Source organism: Branchiostoma lanceolatum, chromosome 14, assembly GCF_035083965.1.
Source record: "Branchiostoma lanceolatum isolate klBraLanc5 chromosome 14, klBraLanc5.hap2, whole genome shotgun sequence".
NCBI classification, from domain to species: domain Eukaryota; kingdom Metazoa; phylum Chordata; class Leptocardii; order Amphioxiformes; family Branchiostomatidae; genus Branchiostoma; species Branchiostoma lanceolatum.
In genome coordinates this window covers 10,691,525-10,710,136 of record NC_089735.1, presented here as the reverse complement: position 1 = coordinate 10,710,136, position 18,612 = coordinate 10,691,525, and the positions used below count along the sequence as shown (strand labels likewise).

Genomic DNA, 18,612 nt, shown 5'->3' with positions numbered 1-18,612 from the left:
GCATGTGTTAATTTCAAATGATAGAAAGAAAATATAACTTTTGTTGTGATCTTTATTGTAATAAAAGCAATATCTGTACTGCACATAACAATAACGCGATCCTCTCTATTGGATATGTACACTAAGTAATTTTTGCAACATACAAGTCAAAACTCAACAGTGTCATTATCAATATCTTCATTACCTCAAAATTGTCTGTCATAATCATTGACATTAAAACATTAGGGAATGCACAAACTTAAAATGTAACTGATATTTGTTACATTCCTGTAGAGATAGCTGATAAGAATAACCAATTTCCTTACGATTCTTTAACAGAGATACCATGTACAGCTTTTCTATTTCAACAACTAGGAACTTTAAGGTACCTTGTACTGTATATCAGTGACTGTGACCAAATTATACAGTGCTGCAAGTGCTGAAATACATCACAAATAACAGATTGGATCAACAGAAAACACATGTCAGTGCCATGCACTACAAATTCTAGTCTATTTATTTAGGGATTCTCGTGTCCAGACTTTGCTCCTTATACATATATCTACATCTTGTGTACAGGCTAGATCTTCGTGAGACTATTTACAAGAGCACTCCATGGGAAGAGGGGTGCAATTCTATATATCAAGGGGATTCAAAACTTCTTTAACATCTTACATTACAAGACACTTAATTTATGCTATCTAATACTGTAACAGTACAACATTAGACGGCAACAGAAAATGTGAAACTGTCAACAATTCACATCATCATGCATCTCTATCCAAGTGTAGCATATCTTTTGATATCTAAAAAAATACTCAATAACAGTATGTACACAACACTATTATTTCAAATTTGCTGATTTGATCTTACATTTTGGTGACTTAGTCAAGAAGACAATTAAATACATTGGTAAAAAGCAGGCACTGCCCCCCAAGCACACCCCCCCCCCCAAAAAAAAACCCCCAACAAGACAGCCCAAGTCACAAGTGTAGTCTATATGAGACAATCTCCCTATATATACAATGACACTGAAGCATCAGCACACCCTTTGTAATGCATAAACATGGGTTTGGAATGGTTTTGAAGCTCCAGCGCATCATGAGTCACCAATAAGCCGGTTCACTGTTTAAACTGCACATTTGTAGTGATATGCATTGTGGGTAATATGTCAAAGGTAAAGGCACCTGATACACAAACAAAACATGCCTCGACATGTATTAAGCATGGTCTAGACAAGAACTGTTTAAAAGTTAGGGACTTTCACGATTGACATAATACCCATAATGCGTCACATTATGCATGCGCAGTTTAAACCACGCATATGAACCAGCTTATACATGTACATGCTATCTAAATCTAAAAATAACATAATACATTGTGCTCTCAAAGAGACCTTACACATGTATAATATCATATATATATACAGCTTTTGTGACTCATTAATATACAAACTATACATCTCTAATACACAATTAAGCCAATAGGTGAGTCTTATTCGGAGTGAGTTAAATTTTGTAACATGAAGATTTGTCACAAAGAAACTGATGTGGATGAATTTTATTGTGCCTTTACGCCAATACTTTTGTCATCAAACAGCTATACAAAGTTGCGAAGGAAACTTTGATATACATGTATCGCCAAGTGAAGATGGTATCCTTGTCAAGACCTACCCATTCTCTTAACATGCAAAGTCATTTCTTCAACTTATTATTAGAGACAAATTTTCCACTGTCAACTGAGTATGAAACATCACTCTATGACTTGATATTAATCGTTGGAAATCAGTCTTAGAGACATTTTTTCAATAAATAGTGGGTTAACCAAATCTTCAATTTATAGTACAAAAAAGGTCTGGTGTAACTTATAAAATACATGAACAAGGAATCTGTATGGTTTGTTACGAATAGGGAAATTGGCTACCATCAAAAAACATATCTATGACTTTCCATAACATTTCTATTTCAAAACTATTCATAAACACAATTTGATAGAATAGGCTGAGTGATATGTTGGAAAAGTTACTCTTAAGTTCTAACAGTGTCATAGTGGTTTATCTAAAACACAAACTCCCGCGTAACTGCGTCCCGTCGCCATACACGTGGTGAGCATGGTCCACGTGTCCGTGCGGGGGTTGTAGCACTCCACCGACGCCAGATTGGAAGATCCGTCGTCGCCACCAACCACGTAGAGAAGTCCGTTTACAGCGCATACCCCTGTTTGAGAGACATGGCATCAAACAGGTAAACTTTCAAACCCCTTTCGTCTGCTTATTGACCTTCGACATTCATAAATACACTCATAAGGACATAACGGTAAATCTGTTGTTATCACTGTCTGTACTAATTTTGCATCATCTACTGTCGTAAGATATACTCAATTCTTTCTTGCACTGTGAATCAAAATGACTTACATGCCAAAATTCTCAGTCTTTCTGCTACCTCAGAAAAATTATAAGCAGTTCTAATTCCAACTGCTAGATGGCGCTGCAGTGAAAAGAAGTCAGTCCCAAACATGACTAAGCCTGTATCCCCCCTCATTACTGTTCATGACTTATTTTCAAGACACGCTTGGGACTGCACTCTTCTCACTGCAGCGCCACCTAGCAGTTGGAACCAGAACTGGTCATTATTTTTCTGAGGAAGGAAAACAAGTCATCTGTGCCAGACAGATATCAAATAATCACTGACAGATAAAAACAAATAAGTAGATGATTGTGCATACCTGCGTTTCTTCTGCAGAGGCTCATGTCCCCCACCTGGCTCCAACAGTTGGTCTCTGGGTTGTAGACTTCCACGCTTTTTCGAACAAGAGGCCCGTCGTGTCCACCCACAGCATACAGGAGACCATCCACCACACCCACACCTAGTGTATACAACATGTAATAGTGTAAACATTGAATGCCTTCAAATAAATGCTACAGCTAGGTACTCATTTGGACGTCTTCAGTAATCTATTCATTTTAATATGTAGTATTGTTCAATTGAGTAAAAGTAACTTTAAAGTGACATTTAGATTTTAATTGTCAAAAGGACATTGGGGAATTTAACATTTGCTCTTTATGAGCTAACAAAAGAGCTTTGTCTCAAGAATTGTAAGCTTTGAGTTCGACCTGCTTTACCTGTACCTTTTAAGACTGGTTTTCGATTCACTGAGTTATTATCATGTAAAACTTACACAGTCAAACTTTTTGCAAACATGTAACATAATCATATAAAGTAACTGCCATTAAAATCCTTTCAGTAAACACCCAGTTACTGCATGGCATGGTACTGAGGTGGGTTTTGGATGACATTATTTGGTAGAAAGTTGGTCGACTACATGCGCCACCAAAATGGCACCAAGCATAGTTGCAATGGAAATTGAGTTTTAAGTACCCTGCATGGAAATGCTACCCAGTTTCACATTTCCAATCCTCCGGAAAACATTCTGGACAAAGTTTCTATTGAATGGTGCTATCCAAATCCCACCCACTAGTATATTGAGAACACCTCAGTACTGCACCATGATTTCTGGATGAAAGACTCCAACACAGTTGGGGTGATGTAGGTATACCTACCAGCTCCACTTCTTCTAGTGCTCATATCAGCTACAGGTTTCCACTCATTCAAGGCAGGGTTGTAGCATTCCACCGAGCTTAAACATTGTCTGGACGATCCATCATATCCTCCTACAGCATACAGCAAACCTGAGACAAACAGTACACAACTTTCAAACCTTTGTTTGTTCTCATATTCTGTAACACCTCTTTTGTGCGTTAAGTACAAGCTGTGTAAAACCACATGATGTGTAGGTTTGATCAACTCACACTGGGAAAGACACTTTTTTGTTATTAACAAGTGTGGTGGGTTCTTTAACATGTCTGAGGTGTGGCTCTCCTCAAACATGGGGTCTCCACTGTACGTCCCATCCAAGAGGACATCTCTAACCAAAGCTAGGTACTCATTTCTACCTGAGTCAAGTGATGAAATAGAGTGATGTAGAATGTCTTTCCCAAGGGCACAACATCGGGACCTGCTTGGGATTAAAACCTAGAACCTTTAGATTCTAAGTCAACAAACCAAACACAACTCTACCATTCCATCAAGCCAATAGGCTTTTCTGAATCTGAATATTCAACAATAACCAAATTACAGAAATCTGTATAAAGAAGTAAGAAACTCACCGTTGACAACCCCCACTCCTACACTGCTTCTTCTAGTACTCATACAGGCTATGGGCCTCCATTCATTGGTTCTCTGGTCATAGTACTCCGCTGTGTTTAATCCTAGAGATAAAACAAATTCATATTCAACCGTGGTCTTACACATAAACAGATATTACCACAAATATAATAATCACATCAACCTTATCTTATAAGAATTCTACAAAACATAGGTCTGCGATACTCTAAATTCATTAAGTTTACTTAAAAGAACTGCAGAAATTTTTAAATCTACAGTATATCCAAGGCCTCATAGAGGGACAACACTTGCCTGATGATCCATCAAACCCTCCCACAGCGTAGATATACTCATTCAGTACTGCAGTACCGAGGGTGCTCCGTCTTGCCTCCATGCTTTGTATAGATGACCAGATGTCCTTGCTCGGGTCGTAAACATCAACGGTCCGGACTCGTAACGATCCGTTAAAGCCGCCAACCGCGTATATTAGACCGTTCATAACTACCACCCCTAAGACCAAAGAAGAGAAACAATTGTCAACTGATCATGTTTTACATAAAAATATAAACAAGACAGTATCATTGTGTGAAGTTAAATATTCAAATGAATTATATCAATATCATACGGCATCTATTTGATGTCTACTTCAATGATGTGAAATAACAAATCAAAATTCTTTTAAAGAAGAAATGTCAGGAAGTTAACATATGCTGGCATGATACAATGTTCTTTTAAGGGATGGTTATGAAGACCTAGTCTTAATAAATTAATGCAAACAGAGTGCATTTCAGAAAGGATAATCTGTTAACAGTGTGATGGAGAGGTCACCATGAAAACTATGAGCATAAAAATGCAGCAAATATTTCAAGATTACCTGCTCGACATCTTCTTGTGGTCATCTCTGCAACCTGGTACCAACGCTCCTCCTTAAAGTCGAAACACTCCACACTGCGGATAGCCTTGGGTGCCTGTCCCCCTACTACAAACATCACCTGAAACCATGGGAGGATCACATCAAATGAAATGTTGTAACTAAAAACAGTGCACTGATATTTATACAAAGTAATGGCACTTCTATGATGTGGCAACTGCAAGTTCACTGATATCAAAATTGTATTGCAATATTTGAGCTAGAAAATAAAGTTGTTTTAATTTGTCATCTTGCATAGAGACATTTGCTTTCCTTACAAGAGTAAACATATTCTATATATAACAATGGCAAATGACATACATGTATTTCAGGAAGGGTTGACATCATAACAAGTGACTATCAATCACCTTTTCAAGATATCAACCTAGCAACCACATACCACTCACAACGGGATAGACCCCTATTCTTATGAATAAGCGCGATGGGTTTATCGAGGAACATCTTTAACACGCTCCAAGAGTGGCTCTCCTCAAATACGGGGCCTACACTTGACCTTCCATCTCAAAGAACATTCCTAACTAAAGCTGGGTGTACTTACTTTGACCTGATAAGTGAAACTTCTGTAAACTGACTTTCCCAAGGGCACAACATCAGACCTGCTAGGCATTTAAACCCAAAAGCTCTAGATTCTGTGTTAATTACCTTAACCAGCAGGGCACATGATACCACTTAATGGTAAGTTAGTTGGGCGTTGTTTTAAAGTTAGACCAAACCATTACAAACTTGCAATTGCTACGTACACTATGTGTACTGACCTTTGGAAGTCCTATAGGTGTTCTTGGTCTTGTTCTAGGTGTTTTCAGTAGAGATCTTTGTTCACTGGCCAATAAATGGTACTTCATGGCCTCGATTAGGTAATCTTTGCACGAGTTGTTACACTTGACGAGAGGTTCTTCTTCTACACGGGATACGAGGAACTCTCGCGACATGAGCGGGAGTCGAACGTGTTCCATGAGGCGCGGCATGCAGTCCTGGCGGTCGTTAATGTTGTGTGCTACCCACGCCACCACTGCTTCAAATACCTTTGTTGAAAAGAGACCAAAATTTAAACTGACAAAACTAAAGATATATAATAAAAGTCGATAAACTCATACAAAATTGTAATGCTTAAGTTGAAAGTTTAAAAGGAAGTTAGAGTGCCACAGGCTAAACAATACTCTAAAGTATGCGTAGACTCGACCTTGGCCCCTCAGGCATCGCCAAAAATAAAAGTGTTTTTACACACATCATTGGTACATCTACAATTACAATGCAAAATTATCATGACAAATATTCAAAATATGATACTGCACTGTAAATTAGGAAATGTTCAAGGTCCTTTCATTTTCACTTTTTTTTTCTCAAAGTTATGTCAACTTGAATACGCTTTTCCATTGTTCCATTACTGTGCTCAACATAATAGTTTGAACTGAAAACTCGAAACACATCAAAACCTCCTATCCCCTCCTGCAATGAAATTAACGAAAATTAATGAAATTACAGTACCTTTTCCTCTGATGGAACTGTTAGCCGGTCACTTGCGATCAGATTGCACACAGCATTGATACTCATGTTCAGAAACTCTTCCCCTACACATGGAAATAACAGAAATAATTTCACATATTTACAGGTGTAAGTCACAAAAATGCTATATACATTTCCTCTGGAGAATTCTTTCCCTTCTGCCTGCTAAGGTAGCTATTTTACGCCCAATTTACTACAGTTACAGGGTTACGCAGCTAGGAAAAGGTTAACTTGCTGCAGTACGTATGTTCTCACAGCCTAGCTTCGGAATTTTAGAAAATGTAAAACAAAATGGTTCCGCTCCAGAATTATTGCCAAAAATTACATTTTAAAACTTCAGCAAAGTGCTGATCTATATATATAGGTGTGAGCATAGCTATGTAGGTATGCAAAATTCTAAAAGAAAATGACTAATTGCAATATGTTCCCTGTCTGGCTTTGGAACGTAAGATTAATGGCAACAAGTAAAAAGGAAAATGCCTCCGCCCCAGAGGCCTCGCCAAAAATTACCTTGTACAACTTCAGCAAAATGTTGTTCTATGTAGGTGTGAGCGTAGTTGTGTAGGTCGGCGCAGGAGTGGAGGTCGGCGAAGGCGCGGATCCCAAGACAGTTGGTGGGGTGGAGCTGGGACTGGAGGAAGTCGCAGCACGCATCCCGGACGTCCGTCAACTGGAGAAGGTTCGCGGCGGGGAGGAGTGCCTGTCAAGTCCGAGGGCAAAGTTTTAGTAAGACTTCACATTGTGATATGTACACAACTGTCAATCATAGATAGGCCTTAGAAACTTGACTTTATGGACGATATCCTTTTGAGATATGGTCTTGGCTTTTCGAGTGTTTGTATGGTAAGTTAAGGTATGTAGTTATTAATCTATGAGAAAAAAAGCTTGTTTTGCAATATGATAAAGATTTGATAACTTGTCTGGTACACACAATCAAATTTTGAATGTTACCTGCAATTGAACAGTGTGTGTATGGTTTGTAAAGGTATGTTGTTATTCATTTATGAGAAAAAGCATTTTATGCAATATCATAATAGATTTAATAAATCGTATGATACACGTAACCAAATTTTGAATGTCACCTGCACTAAACAACTGCATGTATATAACTATGAAGAAAAGTATTTCAAGCCCAGCAAAACATTTACGAACTGTGGCAATACCACTAGATGTACAGCTAGATGTACAAAATATATCTCCTCCTCAGAGGCATCGCCAAAAACGACAGCGTTGCACACACCTGCACATTTTCTTCTGTAACCTGTATCACTGAAGAGTAGACGTAGTCCACTAACAGGACCAGAGCTTTCCCGTCCACTTCCTGCATGGTGACTCTCTCCGCGTGAGCCTCCGACAGTTCTCCCGTGAACATGGCGTGGAAGTACGAGCTACACGACGCCAGAACAAGACGGTGCGCCGGTACCTCTACGCCGTCTGCCTCCAGGATCACGTCACATAACTGCGTTTGTCTGGAATAAAGGACCATATCAATATCACAAACATGCCTATCAAGTACTAGTATATGTACAACTACACTAAACAAGGTATCTAGGCATCAGTGTTTCAGCTACAATTTTCGATTCTATTCTGCTGAAAATGAATCAATGTGGTAATATATGATATATCATAAAGGATTAGGGTAAAAAAACTTCATATTATGAGTGAATATTCTAAGTAAATGTTAAAACAAGACTTCATATCTGGCAAAGACTTATAAATGAGTCTAACATCAAAAGTAAAAGCTTGAGGTGTGGCTCTCCACAAATAAGCAGGAAAAATATGGGACCTTTGTCGTACCATCCGATAGGATGTCCCTAACCAAAGCTAGTACTTACTCATTTTCAAGTGTGAGGAAATAGGTGTAAAGTTCCTTTCTCAAGGGCACAACATCGGGACTTGTTAGGGATTTGAACCCAGAACCTTTAGATTCAGAGTCAACAATGACACAAATTACATACAAGTTAAGGCCATCATCTCATCCTCTGTATGATGTACCCTTAAACAGTTTTACGAAACAATAGTTCTAAAAAACATTGACATACTTTCTGAGATGATTCATGACTTCAAAAGCCTTCTGTGTGTGACTGTGGTTTCTGTAGGCTGGGAAGTCACTCATGACACTCGCTGGAGATTCCATGATGGAAGTTCGGAAGCTCGTAGTACTGTATGACTGGAAATAAGGTCATATTGAAGATACGTATAATGTTAGTCACTTACATAGTCTCGTTAACATCAACAATGATAAACTAGTAAATACAGACAGCTGGTGTATGGAAGTTCACTAGCCTTATGACTTATGTCAAAGAATTGCGATCGAAACAACTCGATACTACTAGTACTGATGTTGCGGCGAATAGACACCGCAAAAAGGTGACAATAGAAGCTAGAACCACCACAAATTGTCATGACTTACAGTACATTTAACGTTACTTGCACTGGTGCAGTTTGCATGTATTATAAAATCATTACCTGAACCACTTTGACAGAAAAAGAGATTATAAGATCATCTATCAAACATTAGGGAACCATCTTAATTTTGTATTTCTGAGGTGGTTAAACGATGAGTACTTCATCCATAAAAATGGACTGGTGATACTGATTAGGTGCAGGTAGACCTTTATCAGTTATATGTCCAAAAGGTAATTACCTGGCACTAACCTGCATATTAAAAAAGCAGGTGGTAACGTTACAATAATTTTCGAACCCTTTTTCATAAAATCAGCTGGACGATACAGAATTCTAAAAATTAACCATATCGAATGCATGCTAGCTTTCCTAATATTCTTGTTATCCTATTCTTTTTCTTAAAAATTTAGTCATAATATAGTTTAAAGAACGGATCTACAATTTCGTAAACATCAAAACAAAGATCCTTGATGATAGAAATCCCGAAGGCTGGTTTCTTCTTCTTCTTTGACATGAAACGTAGGTAAAACCCTGGACAGATACCTTCTCCTCCAATATATCCCTCTTTAACAAAGTATCTGGGTGCCCAAAATATCACAAAGATACTCACTTTTGGTCTGTAACGTCTCTGTTTGACAAAAATGTAGAATATTTCAGTCTTTTCGCTGATTTTCTCCCGTCACCATTTCGATTGAACCTAGCGCGCATGCGTGTATTTTGGGTCAAAGGTCACAGCACCTTTTTTTTACACTTTGATGAAAAAATTGACTAAAAAGTAATAAAAATCACATATTTTGGTTATTCATACAAACAGTAGTTAATATATTGTGTGAATAAGTACAAAATTGTTTTATTAGATGTTTTTACTGGTGAACTTTGGTCTTAAGATACGTAAACAAACATTTTCCCAAAAGTAGGCGTTCCCTTCCGCAGGTCAGAAGTGCGCACCTGAGTTGTAGAGATGGCAGGTGTAAGATTTGTTCTTCTCTTTATCTCGGTCATCCTCGGGTTATCTTACGAGGAAGGAATAGATCTAAATGGCGAATGGAATGTAGAAAATAACAAGGGTGACATCAAGATTCGGGGCACCGTACCAGGGTGTGTTCACACCGATCTGATGGCCGCGGGAAAAATCGGAGACCCGTATTATCGCTTCAACGATGTAGAATACCGGTGGATCGCCAAGGAAAACTGGACCTACAGTCGTGAATTTGACGTACCGGAAGGAATGCTGGACTTTAATGAGCTGCTGCTTCTCTGTGAGGGACTGGACACCGTCGCGACGATTTTTGTCAACGGAAAGTTCGTTGGGCAATCTGACAACATGTTTAAAAGGTATATTGACTATTACACTGTAGTTGTTGTTCAGTTGATGGTTCAGTTATTATTCAACCTGTACAGTTACAATGTGGGTTTTCAACTTAACTTGAATGACGAATCTATTTTTCTTCCTTGCTCTGATAGTGAACACTTCAATTTCTCACGAAAAAGACGTGAACAATAACAACAGTGCCAGCCGTTAATACATAAAATTCATCACATGACATCGCGGTGCAGACTGAACTTTGGTCACCAAGCAGGATCAAAAATACCAAATGACATTTGATACCACTTTTCGAAGGGCGAGCGCTGGCGCACTTTGAGTCAGACTTTGAATCCAAACTTGACATAAAGTGCGCGTCTATCGGTGAATAAGGTCACAACGCCCCCTATCGTATCATGGACGAACTACATGAAATTAAGTGATGTTACACAGAATAAGCAGATAGGATTTTTGGTACACAATTCATCAGATGTCGTTCAATACAGGTAATTGCAGGTATTGCGTAGCTAAAACCAATTATATTTTACTCTTGGGTCATGGGTGCTGCCATGATTGGTCAGTTATATCATAACCATCAGCTTGCCTATCTCGACCAATCATAGAAAGGCTTGCCTCAACCAATCACAAGTCATTCAATGGAGTTGTTTCTAATGTCACTGTTAACTTTATTTTCATTACATTATCAAGGTTCATGTTCGACCTGAAGTCTGTGCTAAAGTCGGGTAGGAACGCCATTGCCGTAAACTTCACATCCGCCATAACGTACGCCATGGAGAAGAACGCAAGTCACACACGGTACATGGTCCCGCCAGACTGTCCTCCTGCGGTACAAAAGGGAGAATGTCATCCCAACTTTATCAGGAAGGAACAGTGCTCTTTTAGCTGGGACTGGGGACCAGCATTCGTGACACAGGTACAGATTATAGTCTCAATCTAGGCCCGACACTTTTAAGCGCTTGCGTATATCAATTAACGACCCTGGCGTACTGGACTGTGACCTGTCCTTCTCGCTGTGTTTAATAGTGCTGCCAGCCGTCACCAGCCAATCACGTCGTAGCCTACGGTCAAGAGCCAACGTTATTGGCTGCAACTTTGCCTCCAACAACATGAGGGGATGCATCGGATTGGCTGACGGCTGGCCAGGGCTAACACACGAGAAGGACGAACGGCTGGCCCTTCTAAACATTTTAGAGCTGCAGTTGACGACATTATAAATAAGAACAATAACAACTACAATGATGAAAAAAAAAGAATCCTACCGTCCATGTTTTATATTCACCGTCTGTTCATTTCAGTTATTATGCTGTTACTCAGTTGCAAATAGCCTTTGGCGAAGATTGCAGTAAAGATTGTTATCATTATTGTTATGGTTTCACTAGGGTATCTGGAAGAACATCAGTGTCCAGGGCTATGACAATTCCGTCATCAGAGATGTCCTTATCACAACGAGGAAAGGGGACGGTAGATCTGTATCTTGGAAGGTTGACGTCAATGTCTTCATCGACGTCGCCAGCACAGCAACGAACACCCCTCTCGCTGGAATACTCAACGCACAGCTAGACGGGTTTCAAGTTTCTGTTAACAAGAGCGTTACGCTGTCTGCTCCAAAGGAGAGCGTAACGCTTACGATGAACATCAGTCCAGACATCGGCGTTGGGAAGTGGTGGCCTGTAGGGTACGGTAGACAGATGCTGTACGACTTGACGGTGTCTTTTATCAACAAAGGTCTGTTTATTATCATCGCCAAGAATTAGAAGGTTATGATTTTGGTATACCGGTAGCGTCTGTGTTTGTTGTTTAGCATCATACCTCCGAACCTATTGGTGGATAGTTGTGGTATTTGGCATGTACATGTGGGTAGGTGTAAAAAAAAACAACAAACACACACACACACACACACACACACACACACACAAAAAAAAAAAAACTAAACAAAACAAAACAAACCAAAGAACACGTTCAATTCAATGTATGGTCACGATTTTTGTGTTTGCATATAGCCTATGGATCATAAGACATGCAATGAACGGGTCAGCTTAAAGAGTATTATCTCTTATTTTTACCACGAATAGACAAGTATGAAAGTAACGGCGAATTCATTGTTTTCAGAATTGGGAGAAGGGCCGACCAAAACTGTGAAGTTCGGCTTCCGCACGGTTGAACTTGTGCAAGAGAAAATTCCAGGATCTCCTGGTCTCAGTTTCTACTTCAAAATCAATGACTTACCAATATTCATGAAGGGCTCTAACTGGATTCCAGCTGACGCCTTCAAAGTTAGTGCTATTCATTTTCATTTCCTATGGTTAAAGTATTTCCTTCGTATAATTGTGCATTTGATTTGCGTAAATTGACATTTGTAGGACTTTTTGAAATTTTGTGTTGATCAAAGTTAATTGAACTATTTTCCAAGACAATCGTTTGAATCTTTAAAACTCTTTCATGGATATGTGTTCATTTTTCATTTGGCCAATGAGAAGAATGCAGAGGGGGGGGGGGGAGCTTAGTCACGTTTGGGACCGCATTTTTATCACTACAGCGCCACCTAGCAGTGGAAGATAGAACTAGTCAATACTGCCTCCAAAGAGCTAGGATAGCTTAAGAGCTAAAAAACTTTGGTGAGTAAATCCGTTTGGTTGTGCCACGACAAAACACTGTATCATATAAAAGAATGAATTTATTCTTCGAATCATTTTTTTCTCCAATTTAGAACCGCATCACTCCAGAGTATACCAGATACCTGTTACAGTCTGCTGTTGATGCCAACATGAACACCCTGCGTGTGTGGGGCGGAGGGATATACGAACACGATGACGTATACGACATCGCAGACGAACTCGGCATCATGATCTGGCAGGACTTCATGTTCGCTTGTGCCATGTATCCTGTAGACGACGATTTTCTCGGCAACGTACGTGAAGAGATACAACAACAGGTTGTACGAATCGGTAATCATCCCTCCGTCATAGCTTGGAGCGGCAACAACGAAAACGAAGCCGCTCTTGCAACAAACTGGTATGGCACCGACAACTCCTCCTGGCTTTACTACACCTTCCGTGCAGACTATGTGAAGTTGTACATTGATGTCATTAAGGCAGAGGTCGAGTCCCTCGACCAATCACGTCCCTTCATCAGTTCAAGTCCGTCCAATGGCAAAGAGACTGTGATGGAACATTCGGTAGCACAAGACCCTTACGATAATCACTACGGTGACGTCCACTACTACAACTATTTGACCGACTGCTGGGATTGGACCACGTTTCCCAAGACCAGGTTCGCATCTGAATATGGCTTCCAATCATGGCCCTCCTTTCATACGTTGAAGAATGCGTCAGAGGAAGGTGATTGGACGTTGAACAGTGGCTTCAACAACCACAGGCAACACCATGGAGACGGAAACGCTCAGATGATGGGCCAAGTGATGCTGCATTTTCCTCTACCCACGGGCGGCGGTTCGTTACAACAATATAAGGACTTCATTTACCTGTCACAGGTATCTCATGCGCTAAATATAGTTACAAACCTAGATGTTTTTTCCTGTGGATATCTTGTACTAGAATAAAATGCTTCTTCTTTTTTTGTGGTTCGTTAGGTATAGGAAGCACCCTGATAGCAGGAATACACGTACGGTCATTTGAATTAATACACGACGTGAGTTTCTTTACCACACGTGAAGTTGGCACGTACGTGATTTGTTGTAGGACAGTTGGACGTGTTGTCTGAGACATCGTAAACCCTAATAGCTCGAGTCCGTGTAAGTTTAAATATCCGGATTTTGTAAGCTTCACAAAATGCCATTAATGTTTACTTGATACCAGACAGTTAAGAAGGAAATGAATATTAGGTAGATGAATACGACATTACGCTCTTTTATGTCACAGGTTGCACAGTCAATGTGCATCAAGACGGAGAGTGAGTTCTACCGGAGAAGTCGAAGTGAAATAGTAAATGGAACGGGCCATACCATGGGCGCCCTGTACTGGCAACTCAACGACATATGGCAAGGACCAACCTGGTCATCATTGGAATATGGTACGTCGTAGAAATGTTTTGTATTGTTTATTCGGCAAGTATATAGATATCAGTGTTTTGTTTGTAGCATAATTGTAGCGTTTTTCTGGGTGCATTTCAAACTGAGGGATCATAATGATAACTTTATTGCACAAAAATTGTACAAGGTACGAAGTATGGTATCTCACTCACTCACTCACTCATGGTATCTACTGGTACATAACTACAGTTCCATACGGCTAATCTACCTTATACAAGAGTGTATAGTAGGGGATGAGAATGGGCTTTTACAATCATTGGAGGCATTTCTGTCGTCTAGGCATTCTTTAATATATTTTCCTATGTATACCATGCAAGGGTTCTCACAGGGCAATATGTACTTACATTTGCTATCCAAGTCCATTGAGATAAATCATATATAGTTCATATATAGTTCATATGAACGGAGTGGTAACAATATGTAATATTTGTCTTTCAAGGAGGAAGATGGAAAATGCTGCATTACTACGCAGCGAAGTTCTTCGCCCCTGTTATGACTGTCATTTTTGAAGACAAAGAACAGCTGAAGGTGTATGCTGTGTCAGACTTGGCCATCAAACAAAATCAAGTGACGTCACAGGTACATTGCTAGAATACATACTATCCTTAGGTAAAATATTTCCCCGCGAAGCTAGTGTGTTACACCGAAGGGCTATCCAGATAAAGATAGAAAGTAACATATCATGAGTGTTTATTTATTTCTGCCCAAAATGGTCAAGTACAAAGCCATTTACAAAATATTATGGTGAACTGAATTTGCATTTATTTTCATTTGTGCAAAAACGTATAGTTATACAGCATGTCTACATGACGTCATCGCTGTGCATGTTGCCATACTGGTGTGCCTATTTGCATTTAACGAAGTATATGTATAGTTCCACCTTTTTTATGTTCAAGGATCTGGCAAGTAGCTTGTCAAATGTCAATAGCCCAAAGGACAGAATACAATAGCAGCAGCAACAACAACAAAAAACTACCGACGAAGTACACACACGCTTTAAATGCTTGAGCTATGATTCACTGAAATGTAAACAAGGACACGGACACCGACGTGACGGTTATTTCGTGCCTACTTTACTGCAACGCTTTGAAGGGCAACATTCGCAGGAACTCATCGCTCTTTTTATCCCGAATAGCTATGTTATTCTCTATTCTTCTTTTCAGCTGCAACTCTGGACGTGGTCAAGCTTTAAGCCTCTCCAAAACTGGACCGTCACCTTTGACATGGAAGCTAACACTGCAATGGTGGTCTTTAACATGACTACCACACAGCTCCTCAAGAGTGGGAGGTGTCCCGCACGAGAGGCCTGTTACTTCACCAGCGCTGTATACCTAAACAAGACTCGATTATACGGCCCTGTGAATGCACATTTTCTGACATCTTTTCAGTCAGCAAAGGGGCTCACGAAGGCTAGGATAACAGTTACCAACGTCACAATTCTTCACGACGCATCCAAGGCAAAGGCAGCCACTACCTTGCGGCTCGAGTTGAAGACCACGGCACCGGCACCCTTTGTCTGGCTCGACGCTGGAGACTTGGAGGGGAGGTTCTCCGACAACGGGTTCTTGATGAACACTGAGACGATTACTCTTGAGTTCTATGCGCGTAAGAGCGTAACAGTTGCCATGTTTCAGAAAGAAGTGACTGTACAGTCGCTAATGGACATCAAGAGGGAAAACTACTAGTACAGCATGTAGCTTACGGTGCATACTTTCTAGGTGACGGGTGGTTTTCAATGACATTTGTTTGCTGATTTGCGCTGTCTAATAATCACTCACTCTAAATACAGTCAAGGCTTATTGGTATCCAAGCCATGAGCGATCAGAAAACAGTGCATTTCAGCCGAAAAAAAGACCAGCCGCAGGGTTAGGCTGTCATCGCGCTTTAGCTGCATGTTGAGAACATGTACATAAAGAGGATTAATATAATCGTATCCCAATACCCATTTCCAGCGAAATTGTGATGATAATTAGAAAAACAGTTTTGGTAGTGAAATTCTATTACCTTTGCTTAGGTCTAGAGATTCGCCCAAATTACTGCATTGAGTGTTAGCTAACACTGTACTTTAAGTTTTGATACGGCGCTTTCAAAATGGATTTGAAATTTGTATGGCACAATCGATTAATTTGATAGATATCAATAATGCAAAACCCATGAGGACTTGTTTGTAAACATAATACTACTGATGCATATGATTTGACGTAAGACATTTGATACAATGCTAAACCTATTAGACCATGTGTTGCATTTACATATTGTTTATAAGTACTGCAAAAAAACTATCTAATTGTTAAAAAAAACTAAAGGAAGATGGAAACGAGCCGCAATGCAGTCATACAAACGGAACAACAAAAGATCGCACGGTTGAAATGTGCACGTGTCTAATTTTTTACATTTTTACATTGTATAACATGTACTTTTTATACGTACCCTCGTATTATCGAAGCTGGTCCGAGCTTACCAAATACATAGGGACACCTCTAACGCTCTTACTTTGCCCCTACTTTGGGGCAGCCCAGTACACACAACCTTAATCGGAACGACGTGTAGACCACATGGCAGGGTTTAGGGACTCCCCTTTCAGCACCAATGACATCTCCCGCGGACCCACCGCCACTTTACTCTCACCGCAGCTAGCCGCGCCCCGAGCCGTCGTACGCTTTTGATGTCGCTGAGAATCCTCAAGCGGGCTGTAATATAACTAAAAACCAACAAGAATCAAAGACAGCCTTTTCGGTAAAAAGACAGCTGCATTTTGTACGAAGCATGCACGGCTTTTCCAAGAATGTTTTTTCTTGTAACGTTGGGTAACCTAAATTCGCGGGGTACTTAAATTCGGGATTTTTCGAAAACGGGGTATTTAGGGATATGTGCTAGTTGCAACATAAGTAATACCGCTAGAAATGCAAACCTGCCAGACTTACGTATTCAGAACACTGTCTGAAAAGCTTCGATAAGCATGGATTATAAGGCGACGAGGTCAAAAACTCTCCGTCCCTTATTGGAACAGTCTGAGGACTTCGTGGGAGAATTAAACAACATGGTTGTCGGCTGGTTTATAAGAAAAATGTCACATCCGCTTCCTGCTGAACACAATTATTTACAAGACAACTTATTACAATCTCTTTTGCTAACCTGCAACTGGATTCTAAGTGTGATCAATCATCAAAACTCCTCTCTGTTGCTACAACCTACGGCACGTGTATTTTCCCGCCGCCATATTGTTAACCAGAATCCTGTTGTCAAGCAGACGACAAAGGTTTGTGAGGAACACTTTTTTGTCTAAATGCTGCGTGTGATAGTGGACTGAGGAAGATATTTTCCTCAAAGTTTGCTCCTAACACAACAAGGAACACATGGACATAGTAGTATTACCATTGCTACGGCATCCAGCTAACTTCCCATGAATAATGTAACGTTATACGTTGCCCGATGATGACGATGGGCCGACTTTGAGTGAAGTTCTACCGACTCAACACACGGGTTGTTCCCGAACTGGCCTGATGTGTGCGGTACGGCCGTTTTTTCGTGTATTTTTTTTACTTGGACACGTCTATATCCATAGCACTCTCCTCAAGCCAAGGATGGAACGAATAGCTGCTGTATAAAATGTGATTAGCGGTAAGATATTCAAGACGAATCTTCTCTCCCGAATTAATGTGCCCCCCTGTCCGACAGCACTGTTATTGTGCGTGCGGCGGACGGTAGTTTGAAGTTGAAATATTATGGTGTCAGCACGACTAGAGACAAAATCTACGATATATATATGATTAGTGCAAAGATAGTACATGATACTGACAGAATTATAGAAAAAAAGGATGGTTTATTGTTCTGCTAGATTGATTTCAGTCAACCATTATCGGAAAAATCCCGAATTTAGGTTACCCAACGTTACCACAATCGTACGATGGATGTGGCCAGGCCCTTGTGTAACGCATTGAAAAGCCGTGCGTAATCGCATGTATCAGAAAGTTGGGTAGCCTCAGGTACGCGAATGACAGGGCACTGCGTTTGGAAACAACTATTCGTTATTTCCTCCCCGTAGGAGCCGCCTTGAAATGTACTATGAGTGTGAGAGCGAGAGAGGGGGCTGTGGGGTACTGGTGAATATAAGTTGGCCAATAACTTTGAATAACCACAAAAATGTATGATAAAGAAACATCAAGAAACAAAATTTACCGATGGCACATACATTTTTTCATACAATGTTTAACGTTAACACACAAACACACCACGAAAACATAACCTTCAACCTCAA

General features: G+C 40.1%; 2 protein-coding genes across 2 annotated transcripts; one reads left to right on the top strand and one right to left on the bottom strand.

Moving 5' to 3' along the window:
* Positions 1–1,581: 1,581 nt before the first annotated feature.
* On the bottom strand, positions 1,582–9,703 carry LOC136448437 (kelch-like protein 2). Its single transcript, XM_066447996.1, has 12 exons — positions 9,593–9,703; positions 8,619–8,746; positions 7,817–8,045; positions 7,087–7,276; positions 6,559–6,641; positions 5,829–6,095; positions 5,017–5,134; positions 4,455–4,652; positions 4,145–4,246; positions 3,539–3,667; positions 2,704–2,844; positions 1,582–2,195 (listed from the first exon to the last, which is right to left on the bottom strand). The coding sequence occupies exons 2-12, from the start codon at positions 8,711–8,713 to the stop codon at positions 2,023–2,025; spliced, it is 1,725 nt and encodes a 574-aa protein (XP_066304093.1). The 5' UTR covers positions 8,714–8,746; positions 9,593–9,703; the 3' UTR covers positions 1,582–2,022.
* Positions 9,704–9,892: 189 nt separating this feature from the next.
* LOC136448310 (beta-mannosidase-like) lies at positions 9,893–16,728 on the top strand. The gene is made up of 8 exons (XM_066447704.1): positions 9,893–10,317; positions 10,994–11,219; positions 11,686–12,031; positions 12,416–12,579; positions 13,014–13,796; positions 14,185–14,335; positions 14,794–14,933; positions 15,518–16,728. The coding sequence occupies exons 1-8, from the start codon at positions 9,944–9,946 to the stop codon at positions 16,037–16,039; spliced, it is 2,706 nt and encodes a 901-aa protein (XP_066303801.1). The 5' UTR covers positions 9,893–9,943; the 3' UTR covers positions 16,040–16,728.
* Positions 16,729–18,612: the final 1,884 nt, after the last annotated feature.

Excerpts from the sequence above, each read along its gene's own strand:
- LOC136448437 (XM_066447996.1), bottom strand. The coding sequence starts at position 8,713 with ATGGAATCTCCAGCGAGTGTCATGAGTGACTTCCCAGCCTACAGAAAC. Across the intron at positions 7,277-7,816 it reads TTACAGAAGAAAATGTGCAG|GCACTCCTCCCCGCCGCGAA; the intron begins GTGTGTGCAACG and ends CGGACTTGACAG. Across the intron at positions 6,096-6,558 it reads CAGTTCCATCAGAGGAAAAG|GTATTTGAAGCAGTGGTGGC; the intron begins GTACTGTAATTT and ends TTTTCAACAAAG.
- LOC136448310 (XM_066447704.1), top strand. The coding sequence starts at position 9,944 with ATGGCAGGTGTAAGATTTGTTCTTCTCTTTATCTCGGTCATCCTCGGG. Across the intron at positions 11,220-11,685 it reads GACCAGCATTCGTGACACAG|GGTATCTGGAAGAACATCAG; the intron begins GTACAGATTATA and ends TGGTTTCACTAG. Across the intron at positions 13,797-14,184 it reads ACTTCATTTACCTGTCACAG|GTTGCACAGTCAATGTGCAT; the intron begins GTATCTCATGCG and ends TTTATGTCACAG.